The 25450-nt window shown below is 46.8% G+C and overlaps 2 protein-coding genes across 3 annotated transcripts; both read left to right on the top strand.

Moving 5' to 3' along the window:
- Positions 1–3055: 3055 nt before the first annotated feature.
- Positions 3056–13489, top strand: mrps9 (mitochondrial ribosomal protein S9; the record flags this gene model as incomplete). Of its 2 annotated transcripts, XM_079236561.1 has the most annotated exons (11): positions 3056–3154; positions 3422–3604; positions 6947–7009; positions 7353–7383; positions 7461–7540; positions 10303–10388; positions 10474–10549; positions 10631–10799; positions 10926–11034; positions 11629–11798; positions 13166–13489. In XM_079236561.1, the coding sequence occupies 11 exons, from the start codon at positions 3056–3058 to the stop codon at positions 13255–13257; spliced, it is 1158 nt and encodes a 385-aa protein (XP_079092687.1). In that variant the 3' UTR covers positions 13258–13489. The 2 variants fall into 2 exon arrangements, with proteins under 2 accessions (XP_079092687.1, XP_079092688.1); XM_079236562.1 differs by lacking the exon at positions 13166–13489 and having other exon boundaries at positions 10631–10849; positions 11629–11756.
- A 1968-nt stretch (positions 13490–15457) lies between these two features.
- Positions 15458–24582, top strand: LOC306753159 (SLAIN motif-containing protein 1-like; the record flags this gene model as incomplete). Its single annotated transcript, XM_079237012.1, has 9 exons — positions 15458–15879; positions 18889–19025; positions 21044–21190; positions 21271–21384; positions 22255–22404; positions 22648–23043; positions 23797–23940; positions 24030–24360; positions 24452–24582. The coding sequence occupies 9 exons, from the start codon at positions 15458–15460 to the stop codon at positions 24525–24527; spliced, it is 1917 nt and encodes a 638-aa protein (XP_079093138.1). The 3' UTR covers positions 24528–24582.
- Between the last annotated feature and the right edge of the window lie 868 nt (positions 24583–25450).

Raw genomic sequence — 25450 nt, 5'->3', positions numbered from 1 at the left:
CTCAATTCTCCAGCACTCCATCCTTGGGAAAGAAGGGGGAAGGAGCGGACTTGGCTCGGCTCCACAGTGTGATACCCTCCATTATTTCCTGCTCCATCTCTGTTTTAGCCACACAATTAAAAAAGATGCTGTGCACATTTGAGTGGAGGTCAATGTCGCCTATCGTGGCGTTCCCTTTTTTTCCAAGGAGCCCCCATGTTGCCCATATGGAGATCTGTTGGAGCAGCTGGACGAGAGCCAGCTCTGTAATGCCTGGCACGGAGCTGCAGCCTCAGATGAAGCATTGATGGCACGTGCCAAAGCACGCAAACAGACGCCCATAAGGTTCCCGAAATGAAATCCCCTTTACTTTGACGTCACAGCGCTGTTTTCCCCGCGACTTCATCACTTTCACGCGCAACTGTCAATGTTTGGTTCTCATAAACCAAAGCGCATCCTTCTCGTTAGCTCATGACTTGTGGAATGAACACGTTGCAGTCGTCGCAGTGTTGCAGCGTTGCAGCGTTTAGCCAGGTCCGCAGTGAGCTCACCAAGCTAGCATCTCCTCCCGCGGTGACTCGCCTGTCAGGGACGGGCCACAGCAGAGGGATGATTAATGTCCCACCTCTCACCCCCCACTGTAAATTAGAGAGCGTGGGTCGAAACTATTTTTCTTAGCGAGCAGCACGCTCGTGGCTAAAAAACGGGGCAAACACTGTTCATCATCTGCCCGACGACAGCGCTCCTCGGGGCAAATTAACCACGCGGCCGTATCGACTGGCACGGGCCGGGAGTCAGTGCCCCTTCACTTTGATTAATCTCCCCGTGTTCCTGTTCCAACTCTATCAAAGTAATCTAAGTGAAGACACACAGCATTGATCTGTAAACACAGCATACTACTGTGCCGAGAAAACACACGCACGCACACACACACACACACACACACACACACACACACACACACACACACTGAGGGGGGAAATAGCCACAACAACTGGAGCTTCTCCTCAAGTTATGATTAAAGGAAGGTTATTTGCATGAACTAAAGGATGAACTAAAATGAAAAATGACCAGATTTGGAGATCAGTTTGTGACTTGTAATTCAGAAATTTCAGACATGTCAGACATTACAATAATTTAGTTAAATAGAGAAGAACAGAGATGGACATGGGGTCAAAAAGGTCATGTAGATCCCCATAAGCAAATATCTTAATTATGTTGAAGAAAAAACAGAGATTTTCGGCTATTTCGCTTCCATAATGTGGAAAGAAAACATTCAAAATACACATTCAGGGGTATTTTTGATACAAATAAACACAAAGGACAACATTTCTAGTCTGTTTCTTTATGATTACGTCTGACCAACTCATTTTAGAGGGTGAAAATCAAACATGAACATCAGACTTACACACTTCCCCGCTTCCTCTATGCATCATTGACTCGGACGTGAAGAGAAAGCACGATGCCATGGCGGCAAACAGGAAAACACCTGACCTTCTGCTGCTACATCAACAGGGGAAACCGTACAGAAGATGTGTTGCATGAACATCCCTCAACCGTGGAGGAGCGAGGAGAAGTTTGGCGAATGCGGCAGCTTGAGCTCATTTATCCAAGAAATCCACACAAAATGTTGTGCTAATCCATCTCTGCACTGCCCGGCAACGACCGCACCACATATGCAAAACAATCTGTTTTATGTGTAGCCTTGCCAACGTGTTTGGCAGACGGTGACTGAGCATTTTTCATTGTGTTATTTCTGATAACTCATGTGGATCGGCTGCTTTAAATCCTGTGGCGTGACACTTACAGTACCCCGGCTATTGTCAGTGATTCTTACATGGAAGACAGATGGTGCTCACATGCACTTCGCATTAAACCGGACAGGGCAGAGCCTCACGAGTGCGACGTTATTGGGTCTCTGGGGTCAAAGCGCTTTCAGATATAGTTGTTTGTTGTCCGGACTCGCTTGTGTGCACACAAACTAACGCACGACATGGTGATTTTGTGGAGACAGTCAGCTTATTTTTGTTTAATTATCTTTTTCCTGCAAATTTCTGATGGTAAAGACGTGAAACACATTAACTTAGTCTTTATTTATTTGTTAAACCTGTAAATAAACATGTTTTTAGTAGTTTAAGAAATAGGCAATGCCTGTTGTGAATTTATAACCTCAAAAAAAAGGACATGAGGAACAGTTTTAGCCTTCGGGATCACTGCAGATTCAGCTTTTAGCTGCACCATGTGGTCAGCATGGTTTGAATTTCCAAGGTCTTGCTGAAGAACACACGGTTTGAATGAGTTTGACATTGTGATGTGATGTTGACTGATATAAAAAAGCAGTGCAATTGAAGCAACAAATACACCACAGTACGCAATTGTTTTAAAATGCTCTGCCCTTTAGATATTTTTACTTGGCTCATTTGTCACTTCAGGCAGATTAGGCAACTGTGTGGTCTTTCTGCAATGTGGCTCGGATTATCCAGTCCATTCTCTTCTTTATTTGTGTGCTGGTTCTGTTCATGTATTATTCTAAAGATGTTTTTAAATCCTTTTTCATTTCCCTTGAATATATTTCTACTTCCCAAAGCTGGTGTTTTGTTATCTTTATATTTCCCACAATGTTATAAAAAACACACTGTCGGGATCATTTGAGACGTATACAGAAGTGATGTACAGTGGTTGCGGATGTGTTTATGATGGCTCAGGGTTTAGTATTGGTCTTTTTTTAATGTTCTTAATAAAAAACATATGAATACATACATCTTTATTCACAGTAGCCAAAGTTAATGTAATGAATAACAGTTTTCGTGGAGAAACTATATAGATTTTTTGTCGATGTATAGCTATATTTCTGATTATTTGTTTTAATTTGTATTTTTTATTTAGATTTATGAAATAATGAATAACAGTTTCCTTTTCTTTCTTTTTTTTAAAGAGAATTAATTGGTAACTAGGTTTATAACAACGATTGTTTGGCGGTTTCAGGCTATTTTCTGAATATTTGTATTTTATAATTCACGGCACCTGTTGATGACGTGACCAACTTCCGCCTCCGACGTCATCGCTGTCAGACAACATGGCGGCGTCCTGTGCGCGGACCGTGGGATCGATTTTCGGAAAATGTGGGAATTGCAGCGCGAGTTTAAACGCAGTCACGTCGCAGTTGGGTCGACAGGTGAAGTGACATTTTATCTTTTGTTAAAGTATAAAGTTGTGTTGACAAAACAAACGGGAACTCGTAGAAATAAACCCGAATGGACAAACACTGACGTCCTTGAGTCGGTGTTCTGGTCGCCGCCAGGTTAGCTTGACGGATATTAGAAATTACAGTCAATTACGGTGTGATAGACTTTGCAATGTCTTAAATTAGATTATTAAACGCTTACCTAGAGTTCGGCTTCAGTTATGTCTCTTAATAACGGCTTTCTTCCCTCATTCCCAGGTGCTGAGCAGGCAGATATGTGTGAGCTCGGCGCTCCGCAGAAAGAACCTTGCGGCTGCAGGACCGGAGAAGTTCACGGTGGAATTCATCCAGAAGCAGGTGGAGGAGTTTAACATTGGGAAGCGTCACCTGGCCAACATGATGGGCGAGGACCCCGAAACCTTCACCCAGGAGGACATAGATGTGAGTGCTTCACTGCTTACATGCGGGGGTCTTACTTAAGAGTGTGTCCACGCTGTTTGTCTTCAGTGGCTCAGAATTAAGCACTTTTTAATGTAACGTCTTATGAAACCTCTTTCAAATCTACAGAATAGTCTCCGTTTCTGAGGTTGACCCTTTCAGTTCACTTCTTACCTGGTAGATCACCACGGTCAGTTTGAACTGACAATTCAGCAGATGTCTAACAATCAAGAGCAAAATACATCTGACTGTAATTACATGCGTGTATGAGGTTGCATTAACGTTTATGTATTCTGTGAGTGATTGTAAATTATCGAGGCAATCCGTCTTTTTTTTGGTTTGCCCCCAAATCTGTTTCACACCGCTGGGGTTGCAGCTGGAAGATGAGGCTGAAATATTCAAATATATTGCTGTGTTTATCTTCCTATTAGTTTAATCTTATTGTTTTCTCTTTGCTTGTAAAATATGTTGCTCCTCTGGCAGCGGACTGCTTATCTTAATAATATGTGACGGTAGTAAAAGCTCTTTAACTGGTATGTATGTATCACTAATTAAAAGATAAGGCTGGTGATATCGTTTTTTCTTATTGTCAACGAATCCCATCAAAAGACCAAAACTAGCACAACTATTGTCACAAAATATAACACACACACACACGTACCAATGAGCCTGTTGCAGTGGGTGACATGTTCCTTTATTAGCACCATGAACACACACTGTAGTTTATTTTGACTCAGTGAAACACCACATGTGGATTAATCCTCCACTGGAAAAAGGCCCTAGTATACGCTACTTCCTCCTGCTTGTTTAACATTTGTTAAAAACTACAATGACCAGCTGTTTGAGGACATGCCTTTTTAAAAAGTGAAGCTCATATTTTACTTCTACTGGAACCAGTAGACTGGCAGCCGAGTGACACAGACGGGGGAGGATGGTTTGAAGATATTGAGACGTAAACTAGCATTCATTCATTCATGAGTTTTTTCTTTCTTTTTTTTTATAGGATTTGTTGACAATTAGAAATATTGTGTTTTTATGGTCCCATATGAGCAAGATTTGTAGCTGTTTTGAATTAGAGGCGAGCCAAAGTCAGACAGAAGCCATCTGTTTTTCTTTTTAATATATATATATATATATATATATATATACATATACACTTTATTAGTGAGTGTGCACAATATGGTATACATGGATCAAAGAATAAGTATTTTAATATGTGTGTGTATGTGGTCAATTTACAATAGTAAGGAAACAAGTAACAGGAAATTAAAGCAAACAAACAAAACAAAAAAAATAAGAGGACATAATAATGATAATAATGCTAGCCATACAGAAGCCATCTGTTGTATAATGACATTGCCTTGTTGTGGTGAGAAAGAGCTGCGGTGCAGTTGGAGTTTGTTTCGTAGTCTCAGACGAAGCAGCAGGCAGGTGGGGGTCTCCTCTAATCCGCTGCATCGAGGATATTAGCAACGCCTTCACACACACATGCTTGTTCCAGATTTTGGCAATACACCAGCCCTCACTGCTCCAACCATTTAGCTTGATTTCCCACTCTCCGTCCCCCGGTGTCCCCAGTGTCCCCTCACACCTAATGAAGAGAGCTGTCGGCGCCGGGCTGTGAAAGCCGAAGCGACGGCCAGCAGCCCGAACTGGGATGTGTGGAGGGAAAGGGGAACATTGGGGAGGACTGGGGGGACCGGATGAATCCCTCCGCTCCCCCTTAGAGTCCAGACCCCTCAGGTGTGACGGGATGAAGACACGGGGAGACACACCCGCATTGTCTTTGTGTGGTTTTGTTTAATGTCGCTGTCCATTAGAGACATTTCAAGGGGACATTTTCCCTTTTTTTTTTTTCTGACATTTTGTCATTTGTTCAATAATTAATGAATGCAAACGGTAGTTGACGGATAAATCGGCAGTGACTAATCTTTAGTTATGAATTACCAGCTAAAGATTGACATTGTTAATTAGTCATGTGATTACTATTTAGATTTATTAATGAATCGTTCTGTCGATTTAGAAAAGTGTTTAAAAATAAAATGTCTGTAGTGATTTTTCCCCGGAGCCCAATAACCACCAAATAAAAACAACTATTTCATTATTACATTAATCGATATAAAGAAAATCAATTGTCCATAACTCAAATAATGTATTGTTTGTTTAAGTCATTTATCAAGCAAAAAAATAGGATTTTGATTTGATGCTTTGTGTTTTTATTTGAACATAAACCAAATATTTTACCTGATGAGTAAAAAGCTGCAACCAGCCAATGAGGTTTTGCCGGAAAATCATTTTTTCAATGAATAAACAAAATGTTTCAGCACGGCTAGAAATGAAAAGTTGTGGTTTTGTGGACCATTTGGGACTTTTTAGCTTCTATATATGTTCACTTTGTTTTGTCTCGAGGGACCGTTTCCATTTGGTCACCAGGCTTGTTAAACATTATAACATGATTGATTTCACCGCTTCGTTCATATTTGTAACGCCCTCCCCCTCTTCCGGGCGCCGGCGGACTCTTTCCTCCTCTGTCATTCCGCTGTCGCCCCTCAGGGATCTCTGGCACATCGTGCCGAGGCTCAGGGGAAACACAGGTGTGTCTTCATCTGTTCCCCGCTTCTCTCTGCCCGTCTTTCCCTTTTTCCTCTTCTCGTTTTACCCTTTTACCTTCACTGCCTGTCTCTCACACCTTTACTTACACACACACACACCCCTCTCTCTCTCTCTCTCTCGACCGGTCCCTTTCTTCCTGCTTCCCGTCGGTTTGACAACCTTAAAGGCAGCAACCTGTTCCCTCCTCGCAGCACCTGCTGCCTCACTAATTGAACCGGCAGAGGAGGAAGAGGAGCGGAGAGACGGAGGAAGGGAAGAGACGAACAGACTGTCTTGATGAGTGTGGCGGGGCCAACACACTTTCTGTCTCCCTTCTCTTCTCTCACACACACATTTACAGTGCCATCTGTAGCCCTGCTAATAACACACACACACACGGAGGATGAACTTGGAGTGAACTGTTGGATGTCCACAGTGTCCTCTGCTCACTGTCAACTAGGCCAGAAACTTGTGCCTTTTTCTGCTTGTTTTCTCCTCCAACTCTCCAGTCACACACACACACACACACACACACACACACACACACACACACACACACACACACACACACACACTCTCTCTCTCGCTCGCCTTTTCTTGAACCCGGCAGCAGCTTGTGCCTCTTGTCGCTCTCGCTGCCGTCCGTCGGCGTGACCTCCGTCGTTCGGACACGTCGTCTGCTGACGTCTCTCAAACTGCCGTTTTTCTCTTCCCGTGACTTATTCATTTACTTTTCTTTCCTCCCGCCAACAGAGGAGCGTCGCGTACCTCTTCCCCTCCGGCCTGTTTGAGAAGAAAGCCCGGCCGCTCATGAAGGTACTTCACTTTCCTCTTATTGTGTGAGGCTGTACATTCCACTCAAGTTAATGTAACGATGGCTGCTGGTTCAATTTAAGCCGATATCTATCAGTGTTTTTATTCTACAGACTCAAATTCCATAAGCAACATAAATGCTGGCTGCTAAATAGATCATACACTGCACAGATATCGGGAATATATTCGCTGTTGGCTTCTGAAATCACCCTCTCTGTCTGCAAAATACCCTTTTATATTATTATTATTCTCTCGGTAATCCTCAGGGAAAAGCCCATAATGTGTATTTCTCTGTCCTCCATGTTTTTTTTTGACCTCACACCAAATCTCTGATTTTATTTTCCAGCACCCAGAGGAAATATTTCCCAGGCAGAGAGGTATGTAATGCTCTAATTCTGAATGTTTCCAGCGTTATGGGCTCTGTGTGACCCGATTGCCCGTCCTGTCTTTGAAGCGGTCCAGTGGGGTGCAGACGGGCGGCCGTTCCACTTCCTGTTCTACACCGGCAAGCAGTCCTACTTCTCCATGATGCATGTGAGTACCGCCGGCAGCAGCCGGAGCACAAAGCCCCGCTGTCGGGTCTTTAAGTGAGGTGGCGGTAAAGCTCCATCCGGCTCCAGTCCCTCTCCCCCCCCCCCTCCCCTCCTCCCGCACCCTCGGGTCATATCCCATTCAGACGGAGAGAGTCGAGAGAAGGCTGCGCCGTCCCCGAGGACCGGCATCGTCAGATCCTCTTTTCCACATGGAGAGCGCCGGCTGAATAGAGCCGGGGTGAAAGAGAGGTGGGAGATTAGAGGAAGGTGAGGCGTCTTTAAAGGAATACCTGCCGCTACCTGAGCTCCAGAGGCGGGGAACCGGGATTATCATGCCACAGAACATGCTTCATGTCGAAAGTCACGGGACGAGCACTCTTAAAATAATGAAAAGATGGAAATGCGTGAGAAAGAAAATAAGGGAATAAATAATGTCATTTAAAAAAGGATGAAACAATACAAATATTATGATAATAATAATATAGATAATAGCAATACTACTGTTCCTTGAATAACTTAATCTACCAAATGTCTGTTTATTATTGAGAGATTATAGTTTTTGGATTTATTCCTTCTTTTTTTTTTAAATATATATCCAAAAGAACCAACAGGGGGCACCAAACATCCAACACTGCGTCTCAGCGTAATGAGAACATTAAAGCACGTTTAGGTTTGTAATTCAAACGTAGAAATGATCTACTAGATCTCCCCTACGTTGACGCGAGACGAACACATGGTGGAACTGAAGCTGTGTGCTGGGTTTTTGTGTCCGGGATCAAAATTGTGTTTGAGGTGTGGCGCGTCTGGCTTGTCAGGCTTTTGTCCCGCCGCGGGGAAAGGACTCCTCCATGGGGATTTTGGAAAGGGGGGGAGGAGGAGAAGGGGGAGCCGCTGCTCCTCGCATCTCAGCAGACCTCCTCCTCCTCCTCCTCCTCCTCTTCCTCCACCTTGTTGTTGTTGTTGTCGCTCGCTCAGCTGTTCCCTTCCTGTCTGACCTTGTTCAAAGACGTTTCACAGAAGAAGAGAGGCCTGTGTCTGTATCTGAGACGCAGAGCGGGGTGTGTTCAGAGTATTGGTCCCAAGCGCTCGCTTCGTATACACACACACACACACACACACTTATACACACACATCATTGTGCCCTGCAGCCGCAATCTGCACCCCCTGCTGTTGGATTAAATAGGTATGTCACACGTGTCTGAGAGCTCATTCTGCAGGTTTGCATGATTGCAGGCTGCAAACACTCCCTTTCACACTTGTGTTTTATTCTTATTCCACCTTTCCACTTCCTCTCCCTCCCTCCCCACCTTGTGTCCATTCCCCCACCACACACACACACACACACACACACACTCACACAGGAGTGTTTCCAGGAGGGGGCAGTGGCGTGTCGGCTCTCCTCTGGCTGTTGTCGGGCTCAGCCAGCGTGGCACATTAACCCGCTCGCCGCTCCACTGAGCCCTTTATGGCCTCGGCCCCGGGGAACCTGGGAACGCCCCTCTTCCCTCGAACCCCCCCCCCCCCCCCCCCCCGAGTGCACGACATGCAGGCGTAGAGGCGCTACCAGAGAGCTCCTTCGTCTCGCCGTGCATATAAAGGCGCCTTGGATAGAGAGAGCGGCGCTCCGGCTGTCCGTCTCCGTAACGGCCTCGACTTAAACGTATCCAGACACCGGCCCTCTCCGTTTTCATCCAGCCAATCCTTGCGAGTTATTCCTCGCCACTGTTGTTCCCAGTGTTTGCAAACGTGTAACGCACGGCCCTTACATCCAAAGCCCACTCCTCTCCTCCTGCCGCCTCCTTTTTTTTTTCATGATTTTTCTATTACGTTTTTTTTTTATTTTTGCAAAGTAAATTGTTTTTTGCTTGATGTTTGCTTTTTTTGTGGTCCCCCCCCCCCCCACACTCCCCTCCATGCCTGCTCCTCCCGTACCCCTCTGCCGCTGTTCGGAGTGGCAGCGGATTAGGCGCACTCTATCAAGAAGGAATTAAGCAAACATCTGGTGAATAATTGACGGGGAAATGAGTTCTCACCCAGGCGCTGGGTGGCTGAGGTGGGGGGGCTCGCCTCGGGGACGTGACCGGCGAGCCCCCCCCCCCCTCCCTCCCCCCCCCGTCGGGGCGATTCCCAGTGAGAGCAATCTAATGACGAGTGAGCCCCGAAACTGTCCTGTCATTTTGCTTTTGCTTTCCAGCTTTTGCTTCAGGACAAATACAGACACACACAGGTGCCCGGGATGCAAGACGCCATCCATTAATTTACACACGCCATGTCCAGAGGGCTTCCATATTCGTTTTCCAGACAATACTATCGGAACTTTAATTTCCAAACTAAATTAATCAGAAGCAGGAATTGGAATAAATGTGACTAAAAAAATTTATTTTTCCATCCTTTTGAGACAAAGTTGGTCCATTTAAACACCAGAAATATCAAAGGATTTTGTCCTGAAACTAAACTTTCATAACTTTTATAGTTGGTCCAGCACTAAAGAGTCGTATCCAGAGAGGTCAGCCCTGACAAACCACTGTGAATTTATACATTTATCAATGTAAAGGCATTAAATATAGTCCGGCTCCCACTGCCTTCCCGCTCGGCGTCCTAAATGTTTCCAACGGGCGCGATGCCAATTTCGAGGAGGCCCTCGGCCGTCCCATGGAGGGCTAGCTCGCCCTGCATGGCGGCTTCTGCTGCGCGTTTGAGGGAAAAGAAAGTTCCTACCGTGTGTGTAGGAATGTGCCACCCTGAAATGTGCTCATTTTACAGGAACTGTACGGCAAAACCCTGAAGATAGAGAAGCACCAAGATCGCCTGAGAGCCAAGGGCCTCTTCTCCAAGGACAGCAAGTCGATGTAAGTGGAGGAACGCTTCACATCCTAAAGTATATGAAGAGTTTAGTCTTCTTCAGCACTCACACTGTGTGTCTGTCTCCATCAGCCCTCTGGGCACCAGCAGGTGGCTCACGAAGGAGGAACTGGAAGCGCTGCTGGTTGAGGACATCACCACTCATGACGTAGGAAGTCCTCCTCTCATTTCCACGTCTTTAGTTTCTCCGCGGCGTCGTCCAACACTTTCCCCTTTACGCCCCCTTCAGTACGCTCGCTTCATCCAGCTGATGGAGCACCTGCTGTCCATGCCCTACTCCGCCACCGAGGAGGACTTTGTCCTGCGGCACCGCCGGCAGCTGGAGGCCCTGTCCAGCCAGCAAATGGTGCCGCCGCTGGAGCGGGATGAAAGGGGCGTGGCCTTCAGCACCGCGGAGGGTAGAAAAATACCCCTTTTTCTTACCTCCTGCTGCACCTTTACCCTGAATGTAAAACTACTTCCTCACAGGGAGTTTTGAATCTTTTGATTTGTTGGAGACAAATGTTTTTTTTTCTTCCTCTCAGGTCGGAGGAAGACGTCGACCTCCTCCGTGGTTCTCCGAGACTGCGGCTCCGGGCGCATCGCCATCAACGGCACAGACTACCTGCACTACCTCCCCGTGCTCCAGGACAGGTAGGTGGTTTCCACTGTGAGCAAATAAAGCAGGTTTGCAGAATCCTTAAAATGCAAGACATGATGTCCGCCCCTTCAAAAAAATAAAATGAAAAAGCAGCTTTTTCACTCTTCGCAGCGTCGCCCCGTTTTTTTATTTATTTATCTCCTTCTAGTAAGTTAATTACACAGCTGAGTGACCGTGTGTGTGTGTGTGTGTGTGTGTGTGTGTGTGTGTGTGTGTGTGTGTGTGTGTGTGTGTGTGGATGTCCAATTGGAGCAGAGAGGTGACAATTGACTTTGTCAGCAGCCGTGGGCCATTCAGCCTGAGACGCCATCCAGAACACACACACACACACACGACCTTATCCTTTTCCTGCTGAGTCAGAAGTTACTCTGTAATATGTGGCGGTGAGATTGTAAAAGAAAGCTTTTCACCGTGCTGGGATCCTCTCCGCTTGTCTAAAAAGTCACCCAACCGGACATTAAATTAGCTAAGCCTCTGCCGTTGATACCGCTATCTGTTAAATGGCGTCCGCCCCCGCTCTGCCCATTCACTCCGTTCTCATTATCATCTCCCGGTCATTTTTCTTCCTCTTTTTTTTCCCCCCGCAGAGAGCAGCTGATGTTCCCGCTCCAGTTCATGGGCATGCTGGGCCGCTTCGACCTGGAGTGCAGCGTGAGCGGCGGCGGGCGCTCCGGCCAGGCGGGGGCGCTGCGGCTCGCCGTGTCGCGCGCTCTGCTCAGCTTCCTGTCTGAGGGCGAGGTGGAGACCATGAGACAAGGTGGGGCTGTCGCTGGAGGCCGTTTTTATATCTGCATCTCCTCACGTGATCTTTTGGTCCCCGTGTTTTTAGGATTGTATTTCTTATTAATATGTGTGACTGATTATTATTTTTCCTGATTAGTTTTTCCAACAGAAATAGCTCATTAATGCAGCCGGCCAGTCAGATGCCGGTGAACACTGAAATGATATGAAATCAATCACCGAACATTGGTAGCACTTTATAATAAGTACCCACTATTTAGCATTAGTAAAGCATGAGTAAACACTTTATTCATCATTTATAAAGCATTGTTCCAACATGAACACTCATTAGTAACTCATTAGTATGCAATTAGTGCATATCTAAATCATTATGTATCATAAATGCGTGAATAAATGACATTTAAATCTTTTTTTTAATTATAAATGATCTTAGTAATCATCTATAAGTCCTTAATACTTAATTTATAATTTGGGAATCCATCATTAACTTACTTAACTAATACTTAACTACTGAGTAGTAACTACCTGAATGAATCATGAATTGCAGTATTAAAACACGTTTTTAAAGTGCAAATCTTTTTTTTTTAGAATTTACTAACACTTAATAAATTATCTTATTAATCTATAAGTCCTTACTACTTAATTTACAAATGGGGAATCCATCGTTTATAAAGTATGAAAACCCAATCATGAAACGCATAATAGTCGAGCTTATTAATCAAGAATGAAACGTTTATAAGCTAATTTAGTAAGTGTTAGTTAATGATAAAAGAAATGATTTAAATGTCATTTATTCATGCATGTTATTTATACATATGATTTAGATATGCACTTTCCAAACGTGTTTTAATACTGCAATTCATGATTCATTCAGGTAGTTACTACTCAGTAGTTAAGTATTAGTTAACTAAGTTAATGATGGATTCCTAATTTGTAAATGAAGTATTAAGGACTTGATTTAAGTGTTTACTCATGCTTTACTAATGCTAAATAGTGAGTATTTATTATGAAGTGCAACACTAACATTTATAAAATGTGCAGTGCAGTATTTGTAGTTATTAATGTGGAAAACAACATGCAAAATCACCCGTATAGGTTCATTTTTAGTTTACTTTAGTGTAGTTCAGGTGATTCTCCAAACTTCTCTGGCTCCCTGACTGTCTGAGAGCTTCTCAGCTTTGAATCTGAAGACTTTGTGGATTCTCATCCCAGTTTGTTTCCCACGAGGCAGAAGTAAAGAATAAATGTGACAGACTGAGGATCAGCTGAACAGAACATAACATGATTACAACTAATGTATCCCAAAAGCAACCCAGCTGTGCGTGGACATTGGGTCTCAATCACGTTCCCATTTGTCTCCCGTTTGTCAATCTGCACCTCCAGCTGGTCTGCTGACCCCCGACCCCCGAGTGAGGGAGAGGAAGAAGCCGGGCCAGGAGGGAGCGCGCAAGCAATTCACCTGGAAGAAACGCTGAGGAAGAGCAACCGCCTCCTCTGAACTCTGATATGAAACACTCACCGTTTCCCAGAAGCCCCGGCGACTCCGTTTATTTAAGCTGTTGGAAGAATCAAAGAGGGCCGGCCGCCATTTCTTCAACACGCTGCAGTGAGCCTCTTCAGCCACCAGATGGCAGCGTGTGTCCAGGAACAAGCAAAGAAGATGAATATGTGTATCCAATATATTAAACTGTGTTTTTTCATATAGAAGTACATGTTTTCTTGGTATTAGTATTTATCCATTTTAGCTTGTGTATGTTTTCTTCACATTTTCTTATGTCAGCATTTAACTTTAGACTTATAATTAATGTGCTTCTGTTTGGCATTTGTACCGGATAAATAATTTCAATTAATATTTAAGACTTAAAATGATCAATTCGATGTCTAGTCAATTGATTTTTCAAACGTTTCAGTGATGAACTCATCCATACCTGCAGATGTACAGCCGGTAAAATAAGTATTGAACGCGTCACCTTTTCTCACTAAATATATTTATAAAGGTGCTATTGATATGAAATGTTCACCAGATGTCGGTAACAACCAAAGTGATCCAGACATACAAGGAAAAACAAACATAAGCTCAGAAATTAAGTGTAATAATGTGAAATGACACAGGGAAAAAGTATTGAACGCGCTGACTGATATTTATTTAATACTCGGTACAAAAGCCTCCTGTTTGATAGACTCTCATGCGCTCATGGCTCATTCTTCCACACAAACCGTCTTTAAATCTTGAAGCTTCGATATATATTTTCTCTTGATTCAACCTTATTGTTGAAACAAACTGATGCATTGGTTACAGAAGGTTTTCTAAACGTCTGAATGTTCCAGTGAGCATTGTTGGGGCCATAATCCAGAAGTGAAAAAAACATAATTTCACCATAAACCGGCTACGACCAGGAGCCTCACAAGATTACTGACAGAGTGAAAATAATGATCAGAAGAGTCGTCCAAGAGCCAAGAAGCACTTATGGAGAGCTTCAGAAAGACCTGGAATTAGCAGGTCCAATTATTTCAAAGAAAACAATAAGTAATCAGCACGTGGCCTGTGTGCACGTTGGAGGAAGGAGCATCATGAGGTGTTCCTGCTGTTCAGCATACAGCTCTGACAAACTTTTTATTATTAAAGGAAGGATGAATGGGAAAAGTACAGAGACATCCTTGATAAAAATCTGCTGCCATCACCAGGATGCTGAAGATGAAACGAGGGTGGACATCTCAGCAAGACGATGATCCCAAACACACGGCCAAGGAAACTCTACTGGTTTCAGAGAAAGAAAATCAAGCTGCTAGAACGGCCCAGCCAATCAGAGGACTGGAATCCAAGAGGAACATCTATGGAAAGAACTAAAGATCAGAGTGAAGCTTCAAGATTTAAAGACTGTTTGTGTGGAAGAATGAGCCAAAATCACAGCTGAGCAATGCATGAGACTAGTTCATCATACAGGAGGCGTCTTGAACCAACAAAAGGCTTTTGTACCGAGTATTAAATATCAGTCAATACTTTTTCCCTGTCGTTCCATTTTATTACACGTAACTGAATTTCTGAACTTATTAGTTTGATTTTCTTTGTATGTCTGGATCACTTTGGTTGTTACCGACATCTGGTGAACATTTCATATCAATAGCATCACAATAGGTGATATAATTTAGAAATATTATACTTATTTCACCCGCTGTGTTCCATCCTGTAATAACCAGCTTCAGCCACAAGATATCGCCACGTGCGCATGTTGAGCAAACGGCTGATTATAATACTATAAGAATCTGTGCAGGGCAATTAGCTCATGCATTGAATTAATCTGATAAATGAGTAGCAATGCTCGCTGCAGCTCATCTGCTAGAAACAACAAAAACATAACTATTTTTGGAAAATAAGATGAGACAACTAGTTAAATAGTGTAAGTTTACAGTGAAATACAAATCCTGCACAGTCTTATTAGATATATTGGATACTGCTATATATGATATTATATGATGACAGGCGCAGTGTCCACCTGTCGTGGGGGAGGGAGGTGTGGAGGATGGGTGGAGTCCAGACTACTAGACTCCTCCCGGATCGGAGCTCAGTCTGCTGCGTAATGAGCGCCCCCGCAGCCCGGTGCCTGTCCTCCGGTTCCCGTTAAGCTCGGAGGAGGTCTCGGCTCTACCGGCGTCATTCCGTCGTGTTCTGGTCCAATGGAGGCCGCGGTGCTGAAGCACGCCGCGGCGCCGGAGCTGGACTGCAACAGCAACAGCCTGAACGCCGAGCTGGAGGTGAAGAAGCTGCAGGAGCTGGTCCGGAAGCTGGAGCGGCAGAACCAGCAGCTGCGGACCCGGGCGGGCGGCGGCTCGGGCCCGTCCCCCGCCGGGGGATTCCGCCTCCAGAGCCCGCCGCCGACGCTGCGCTGCCGGGCGTCCTCGGGGTCGCTCTCGCCGCCGGAGGAGCCTTTCGACTATTTCCACCCGCACTTCGGCGGGGATGGAGAAGAGGAGGAGGAAGACGATGAGGAGGAGGAAGACGAAGACGAGGAGGACGGATACGAGCCGTCGGTTCTGGATGAGCTGGAACTTTTGGATTTCGATTCTCTGTGCTGCTCGGACGAGTCTGACGAGACATGGTAACTATTGCAATGCCCGACCATGTGTTGCTTTACGCATGCCTCCTGCATGCCTCCTGCATGCCTCCTGCATGCCTCCTGCATGCCTCCTGCATGCGTCCTGCATGCGTCCTGCATGCCACTAGCTGGTTCCCTCATTGTGTCTCCTGTGCACTAGCTGGTTCCCTTCATTGTGTCTCCTGTGCACTAGCTGGTTCCCTCATTATGTCTCCTGTGCACTAGCTGGTTCCCTTCATTGTGTCTCCTGTGCACTAGCTGGTTCCCTCATTATGTCTCCTGTGCACTAGCTGGTTCCCTTCATTATGTCTCCTGTGCACTAGCTGGTTCCCTCATTATGTCTCCTGTGCACTAGCTGGTTCCCTTCATTGTGTCTCCTGTGCACTAGTTGGTTCCCTTCATTATGTCTCCTGTGCACTAGCTGGTTCCCTCATTGTGTCTCCTGTGCACTAGCTGGTTCCCTCATTGTGTCTCCTGTGCACTAGCTGGTTCCCTTCATTGTGTCTCCTGTGCACTAGCTGGTTCCCTCATTATGTCTCCTGTGCACTAGCTGGTTCCCTTCATTGTGTCTCCTGTGCACTAGCTGGTTCCCTCATTATGTCTCCTGTGCACTAGCTGGTTCCCTTCATTATGTCTCCTGTGCACTAGCTGGTTCCCTCATTATGTCTCCTGTGCACTAGCTGGTTCCCTTCATTATGTCTCCTGTGCACTAGCTGGTTCCCTTCATTATGTCTCCTGTGCACTAGCTGGTTCCCTTAATTGTGTCTCCTGTGCACTAGCTGGCTCCCTCATTGTGTCTCCTGTGCACTAGCTGGTTCCCTTCATTGTGTCTTCTGTGCACTAGCTGGTTCCCTCATTATATCTCCTGTGCACTAGCTGGTTCCCTTCATTATGTCTCCTGTGCACTAGCTGGTTCCCTTCATTGTGTCTCCTGTGCACTAGTTGGTTCCCTTCATTATGTCTCCTGTGCACTAGCTGGTTCCCTCATTGTGTCTCCTGTGCACTAGCTGGTTCCCTCATTGTGTCTCCTGTGCACTAGCTGGTTCCCTCATTGTGTCTCCTGTGCACTAGCTGGTTCCCTCATTGTGTCTCCTGTGCACTAGCTGGTTCCCTTCATTGTGTCTCCTGTGCACTAGCTGGTTCCCTTCATTGTGTCTCCTGTGCACTAGCTGGTTCCCTCATTGTGTCTCCTGTGCACTAGCTGGTTCCCTCATTGTGTCTCCTGTGCACTAGCTGGTTCCCTCATTGTGTCTCCTGTGCACTAGCTGGTTCCCTCATTGTGTCTCCTGTGCACTAGCTGGTTCCCTCATTGTGTCTCCTGTGCACTAGCTGGTTCCCTCATTGTGTCTCCTGTGCACTAGCTGGTTCCCTCATTATGTCTCCTGTGCACTAGCTGGTTCCCTCATTGTGTCTCCTGTGCACTAGTTGGTTCCCTTCATTATGTCTCCTGTGCACTAGCTGGTTCCCTCATTGTGTCTCCTGTGCACTAGCTGGTTCCCTCATTGTGTCTCCTGTGCACTAGCTGGTTCCCTCATTGTGTCTCCTGTGCACTAGCTGGTTCCCTCATTGTGTCTCCTGTGCACTAGCTGGTTCCCTTCATTGTGTCTCCTGTGCACTAGCTGGTTCCCTTCATTGTGTCTCCTGTGCACTAGCTGGTTCCCTCATTGTGTCTCCTGTGCACTAGCTGGTTCCCTCATTGTGTCTCCTGTGCACTAGCTGGTTCCCTCATTGTGTCTCCTGTGCACTAGCTGGTTCCCTCATTGTGTCTCCTGTGCACTAGCTGGTTCCCTCATTGTGTCTCCTGTGCACTAGCTGGTTCCCTCATTGTGTCTGGTACTGGCAGCCGGTCCGGTTCCTATCAGATGCCACTTCCTATCAGATGCCACTTCCTATCAGATGCCACTTCCTATCAGATGCCACTTCCTATCAGATGCCACTTCCTCTCAGCGCTGCCATATCAAAGTGATGGTTAACGTTGGTTCCACAGGGACTCGAACCCTAACGGGGCTTCACAGGCCACACGTTCCACGTCCTGTGTTGTTCTTCCACTGCAAAAGACACCGAATCATAATTCAAAATGATTTATGTTGCAACCTGCAGGGTGAGCTGACTGACCATCTCGAAGGTCTGAACGGTTGAGTTTTAAAACAGTTCTTTTCACTATAGTTCATTAATTTAGCTTTTTAGTTTTTTTTGTCCAACAATGACGAAACACCAATGTATTCAATCATAAACATCGACCGCAATAATGAGCAGTATGTGAAACGTATTAACTTGTAATTATTCGTCAGCTGTATGAATCCAGTAATAAAACGGGTGCTTATGTGCTGAGATTTCTGCTCCAGTTGCCGGTTTATTAGCTGAAGACGTTAAAGATCCAGCAGTCCGGCGATGAATCCCCAGGTTCACCGAAGCGGTGACCTTGTTTGTTGGGACGGGTTTAACGAAGTGAACGGACGTGTTGTGCTGTTTCTGACATGCCGCCACACATTTGTGTGTGAGGGAGATCAAAGTTCTCTTTGAAGAGTAAAGAGACTGATTCTGCTCTGCAGCACTTTTGCATTCGTCTTTTTTATTTGGCGTATTCACATTGCAGGCATGCCCTCCTCTTCCTCCTTCTCCTCTTCCTCCTCGTGTCTAGGAATAGTGACTGAGGTGTGTTTGTGTCCCTTCAGGTCTCACCTGATGTCAGTGAAGGTTGTAATCTATAATTCAGCTTCCTCCGTGTTTCCTGCAGAGCAAAAACGTGGAGAAGAGAGTTCAGGGCTGCCAGCATGTATCAGATCCGCTCCTCCTCCTCCTCCTCTTCCTCATATCTGTGCTCTAAATAATGCTGAGCTGGAGCCCGACTTCTTTTTTGTGTGTTTCGGGATAATTAGCATGAGCGCCACATGTTGGCATCGCAGACACCAGAGCTCCAAACGGTTCTCCAAACCGTCCCGTGGCGGTTCAGACGGCGGTTCGATACTCAGCCTCTCCCTCTGTGCCCCCCCCCCCCTCCCCTCTTCATAGGTTGTACGTGTCCTCCAAAGCCAGAGGGTCCCGGGTCGACTCCCTCCCGCCTCTGCAGTGGTGCCGGCGGCTTCTGGACTCTCCCAAATCGGAGGTGGAGGCCGCCCGGAGGTCGCTGTCCCTCCGCCTGGAACAAGGTACGGGCGACGTAATCGAGTGTTTAACGTCTCAGACTCGTGAGCCCTCTACAGGTGGCTGTTTAGGGGTTGTTTGAATTCACTTCTCTTGATTATCACTTCCGCTGCTTTGTCTTTTCTGTCTCCGCCGGCTGACTTCTCCTCCCCCACAGACTCGACCAGAGCGCAGACAGACGATTAGCTTCTCTCCTCCAGGCTATTTCAGACAGATGCACGCGGCTTTTAGGTGTGAGCTCTTCGCTTCGCTCACCCTTTCTCATCCCGTCTTCATGGCGGGACGCTCTTGCCCACGCGAGGAGGCGGCGGTCTGGCACCGAGGTAGACGTCAGATGGACGTGATCGACTAAAATGATCAGACGGGGATAAAACGGTGTTGGCTCTTGGACGCACTTGTAGGCGTTGAGTTGCATTTCTGTGAGGAAAATAAGTGATGTAGCGTTGCACTCTGACTGCACATTACCCACAATGCAACTCAACCACTGACGGTGCAGAGATTTGGCCATTGATTTTTGTTACTGAGTCTACCGATTTCTATATTTTCTTGATGAGTTTATTCGGCGGATGAAGAGTCCGAGCTCTAACCGGACGTCTCCGTCATCGCTTCGCTGCGACTAAAGCGCCTCAGCGGCACCGCGGCCCTTCCAGACTGTAATCCGTCCGCTCCTTGGAGCGTTAAGCAGATCAGGCCCGGGTCACCTGACCTCACTTCATTACATCACGCACCACAGAAGAAGAGGAAGCGGCAGAGCGACGTGTGAGGACGGAAGCCATCATGGTCCTACTGGCCGACTCCCATCCCAAAAGGAGAGACCTGTGAACCCATACTGGGGTCCTGGGTTGCAACAATATCTCTGTAGCCCTGAAATTATAGATTTAGAAAACTCATGCACATGCATAGACGAAGTGGATTCAGACGGTATTGATCTCACTGACCATTTGAGTCATTGTGCTGTTTTTTCATCATTTTAGACGACGTCATTGTGTGTGTGTGTGTGTGTGTGTGTGTGTCACACTGTCTTTCTAAATGATTTCCCCCCCGCTGAAAGACTCCACGGAGTGTTTTATTAAATATGATATGATGATGTTGCACCAGCTGTGCAGCCGGTTGCATCAGAGGCGACACCTCTCCACGCCAAGCGGGCTGCCGAGCATCGCTCGCCTCCTCCCACCCGCTCGGCCCCCGCCGTCTCTCGCTCTCGCCACAGCGAGGCGGTGAGGAGAGCCGTTGCCGTGGAAACCGTTTACATGAAAGGAATGCGCCCGCCTCCCCCTTCGGAGCTTTTTGAGTGCCTTGTATTCCCACCGACAGGTAGCAGAGGGAGAGCGGCATCCTGTAACATCCGCACATTTTTACGCAGCTTCATTCCCAAGATATTCACATCACAGGTGCTTCAAACCCTCTACATCTAAGAATAGTAGTGTGTGTGTGTGTGTGTGTGTGTGTGAGAGACGCTCTGCACCAGGTACAGCTGCAGCGTGTGAGCGAGCCGCTCTGCAGACTTGAATCCAGCTTTGTCCTCTTGGGCCGAGCTGAACAGAGCAGTCGGTGACAGTCACAGTGCTGGTGAGGTAACGGCACAGAACGGCCCTTCAAAGAGGCTCCTTTGTGTGTGTGTGTGTGTGTGTGTGTGTGTGTGTGTGTGTGTGTGTGTGTTCATTTCTGTATTGGCCTTATTGTTTTGGAGGTGAGAGGAGTTTATTTCAGGGATTGTCTTTCATATTCTGACTGAAGGGTCATGACTAAATGGATGTTTCTACATCGTGCTGGACCCTCGCCTCATGTTATTGGGATTTTTTTTTTGGGACCAATGTTTGAATTGAGATTAAACTCAAGATATCGGTTGTTTACATTATTTATGTCAATACATGAAGAGATGATCCCTCAGCTGTAGCTTCATTTTACAATAACGGCTTATTCTCATTGATTTGGCACCTTCTGTGTTTAATATAAACCGCAGTGATTTTTATATTGTATGAACATCCCCTCTGCTTGTGTCCCTCCTTCCTTCCCTCCTCAGTCTCCAGGTGGCGCCGCTCCCTGTCCAGCCCTTCTCCCGCCTCCTCCCCGGTCCCTCCCGTGAGTCGAGTGGCCGGAGTGTCGCCCGTCACTTCTTCCCCTTTCGCCAAAACCTGCTCCACTCCCCAGTGCATCACCGAGCGGCACGGTAACCCTGGGCTGTGACTCCAATGCGCTGACAAACACATTTGTGTCATTAAACTAAAAGCGTCTCTTTCCGTCCTCCAGCTCCATGCCTCTCCTCCCCGCTGCACCCGGCCCTCCATCGGGCGCCGAGTCCAGTGGGGAAGGATCTCACCCCTTTGTCCGAGAGGACTCCCACGTTCTTCCCCGCCATCCGCAGTAAGCCACACACACACACACACACACACACACACACACACACACACACACTGAACATCCATGCGTTGTAGTAACCAGAACACTAACGTGCAGGTGAAGAACTGGGTCAGCCACAAGCTTTTCAGATATCATTTCAACTTGCGTGGGAGTCTGAGCTGCCGAAATGAAACCGTGCCGCAGCCTCTTTTTTTTTTTTTTTTGTGCATTATTGGTGATGGAAAAAGATAACGCTCCAGACACAGCAGAGGGCGAAGCTGCAGGGAACGAGAGCGCCCACTCTGGGGTACGGTGGCACGTCTGTGCGGCCTTTCAGCCCGAGGCTTAATTCCATGACGGTGCTGCACAAACGCCATTAAATGCAGCTTTTTCTTTTAGATATGCTGTGTGTTAAAACATGCATATAACAGCCAAATATGATGTCCTTCAGGCCACAGCCGGGGTTTTAGGAGTATTTATTTTAAAACGCACACAATTTCATTCATTCATTCATAGGGTGTTTCCTGGAAATGTTTTATTTTCTGCCCTTCCCCCGATACAATGTCATGCTGGGTGCATATAGTGTCGAAACGAGGTCCAAAACTTCACCACATAAGATCAAAATGTGACGGAGGTAATAAGAATAATGTTAACGACGGGGAGGATTATTTCAGAGAGCAGATATCAGGAATATCATTAACCGGGGAGCGGTTGGTGTGACCCGTTTCTGCTGCTTAACGGACTTTAATTCTTTAGTTTGGATCCTTCATCTTCTTGACTCGAGCGCTTTTCTCATTACTGAGCCCCCAAAACGGTTGAGCTGGAAAGATTAAAGAGGAGGAGAGGTGGCATGAATCAAACTGCTTTCCTTCACCGTTTTTTTTTTTTTTAAAGGCCGCAGCCTCCGATACTCCGGCCTCAGTCCCCAGTCGTCCCTGGACGGGGACCTCGGTGCCGCGGGGCTGGAGGACGACTCCATCACTCTGGGATACAAACTGCAAGACCTCACCGACGTCCAGGTCATGGCCCGGCTGCAGGAGGAGAGTGAGTTGTTGACGAAAGCTGAGTTTCTCTTAAACATATGCAGTAGTTTCTGTGGGTACCAATTTATTTCTTCTGCTGTCTCCCTCCTTTCTAATATTTTAACACACGGCAACAGATCTCAGAGCTCATCGCTACTTCAGCTTCATTAACCCCAGAAGGTGATGTGTGTGTGTGTGTGTGTGTGTGTCTGTGTGTGTGTGTGTGTGTGTGTTGCGCGCTGGTCCTCATGTCTCGCTCCCCCAGGTCTAAGGCAGGACTACGCCAGCACGTCGTCCCTCCTGGCCAACCGCCGCAGCCAGAGCTTCACCTTCCAGCTCAGCCAGCTCAGCGCCGGCCCCGGCCTGGACGAGGAAGACGAGGAGGACGACGAAGACTACGGCCTCCTGCCCCCGCCGCAGCCGCGCCTCACCCGCCTGCCGCACTCCCACACCTTCTCCAGCATCCGAGACTGGCGAAGAAGCACCAGTTCCCTGTCCACCCCGCCTTCCACCCCGTCCACGCCGCCGTACCCGTCCGCTGGGTTCGCCTTTCAGCCTCAGCTCCAGCTCCAGCCACTGGGACTGGGACTGGGACCTGGACTGGGACTGGGACTGGGCAGCCTCTGCGCAGCCGAGCAGCACGGGTTCAGACCAGGATCAGGTGAGGAAAGATCCGATAACCTACCGTGCACCAATTGGCGGCTATTTGATGTAGCATTTGGCCGCGACAGATGCAGAGACAGATATTTATTTGGGGGATGGAGGAGCTCAACATCGAGCTAAAAAGAGATTATTGCAACCCCAAAACACACTCATCCAGTCATACACTCGGTGTTTTAGTATCACACTTCCATGAAGTTGAGGGACTAGTCTAAACTAATCAGATATCTATTTGTTTATCTGTATTCGCAAATATGCGTATGCCGTGTTGTATTGGGGGCAACTTCATCGCGGCGTCCAGCCGAATATGAGAGTAAGTCGATGTTTTTTCACTAAATTAAAAAAGAAGTTTGCGTCTTTTTAACCTCACAAACATCTAGAATGTCTCTATTAACATTAATCCAACTTTAAACCCATGATTTAATTTCCTTTTTTTTTTTACCTTTCTCATGTTACAATCCATCATGCGTCCATTTCCCCCGGACTGACCCCCCACTGATGTCCTTACCACTAATAATAACTGTCTAAGCCTCTTGTAGGAGCACCCTTAAGGCCTTCACTGCTCAGGGCGAAGAGAGAGTTTGATGGGATTAGGGTTAGGAGTGTATATCTGACTGAGGAGGCTGGAACCGGTTCATCGTGGTCAGCGTCGTGTGCCGTCTGAAGGGGCGGAGTCAGAATAAAGAAACAGACGGCTGACCATTCAGAATAATATGTAATGTTGTTTAACGTTTGTTTGTCTTTCTCCCGTCAGATAAGCTGCGAAGGAGCATGCCTAACCTTGTCCGAGCTCCCAGCATGCCTAGTGTGCCCAGTCCAACCAATCCCAGTGCTTCTTTGCTTCGTAACAGCCAGAGTTTTGATTCGTCCAGCGGGCTGGCTCGACTGCAGTCCTCCAGTAGGTGTTTTTCTTATCGACGTTTGTTTTATTCGTATGAAATTCACGCGCAAAATGTGTTAATTTGATATAATTTTTCCCGTCTCCAGTCCCGCCCCCGGGCCAGCTGCAGAACCGGGTCCAGAGCGTCGGGAACTTCTCCTCCATGTCACGGAAGCCGCATAAAGCCACCGCCTACGTCAGCCCCACCATCAAAGGCTCCGCCGCCGCCGCCGCGCCGACCCCGGCTGGCGCCCAGTGTCTGAACGGCGGCGGCGGGGGAAACAGCAGCGGCATCCCTACGCTCAGCAAACCTCCAGGTGGAGGCGGGACGCCGGCCTCCACGCCCAACACGCCCCGCAGGAGCCTGCCCCGACCCGCCTCCTTCGTCGGCTCACAAAGCTCCACCCCCCGGGGTAAAGGGGGCCAACAATCACGGAGGTAAACCCTTTTTATTACTCGATTAAATATCAATTATTGGTTGTCAAATGAGTAAATGGAAAATATAAAGTTCTTGTATTATTTCCCTCAGTTTGCTGACGCCTCCAAAGAGCTTGTCCACCCTCAGTGCCCTTCGCGACAGCACCTGGAGAGACGGCTGCTACTGATGAACGGGTGCAGTGGCGACCCCTGCTGGCTGGGGTAACTCACTGCGCCTTCGACGTAAACCTTCCATCGGGGACGTTCGGATGGGTTTGACCAAAAAGCAACCGGACCCTTACACCACTGCATAGAATAGTTTCACGTTATCCAAACGGGCCACAAGCTGAACTTGACCCCTCGTGTCATCCGTTTCAATTCTATGCAGAATCTCTTCGGGGAAGGCGGGTCGTGAGCGTCTGATTTGTACCGGCCGCTCGGTGCGTGCCAAGAGGGAGTTGTTCCCTGTTGCCCTTGTGCAATAAACCACTGGCTGTGGGCTGCTAGTGATGCTAACCCGCTAAAGAGGGCTGCCAGTTTTTATGAAGAAAAAAAAAAAAAGCCTCACAATACTGTGTGTATTTATATATTTATTTTAATTTTTTTTCTTTTTTAACTAATCAGGTGTTTTCCCTCTGGCAACAAGCGCCAATGATGCTGCTAAAAATGAATCGGCTCCTGTTAGTTTGGGCACATTTGGTCTAATTTTTACAAGACGTTTAAGTACGTATTTGTGTACAAAGCTAACTATTAAGTGTGCTAATTATATATTATACGATTTATATATTGTTGAATTTTAAGTGTGACCAAAAAAGTAAAATGTTTGACCGCGTTTACAACATTGTCTCACCATGAAAGCTGTGCAATTTAACACTTTAAAATGGTTTAACGCCCTAAAAGGGTTCCTGTTGCACTTTGTACAAATCTCTGAACTCACTGATATGTTTATGTTCTGTTTGCTAATGTTCGCACTTTCTTTTTCATTTTACCATCTGGATTTAGGGGAAGAAAACAGTTAGTAAAATGTTTTTGGGGGAGATTTCAGTTATTATACACGGCATAATGTAGCACCCTTGTTTGTAATATTGTATTTAATATTGTATTTATTTCC

This window comes from Taurulus bubalis (assembly GCF_910589615.1).
Source record: "Taurulus bubalis genome assembly, chromosome: 21".
NCBI lineage: Eukaryota > Metazoa > Chordata > Actinopteri > Perciformes > Cottidae > Taurulus > Taurulus bubalis.
This window is presented reverse-complemented; position numbering and strand designations above follow the sequence as displayed.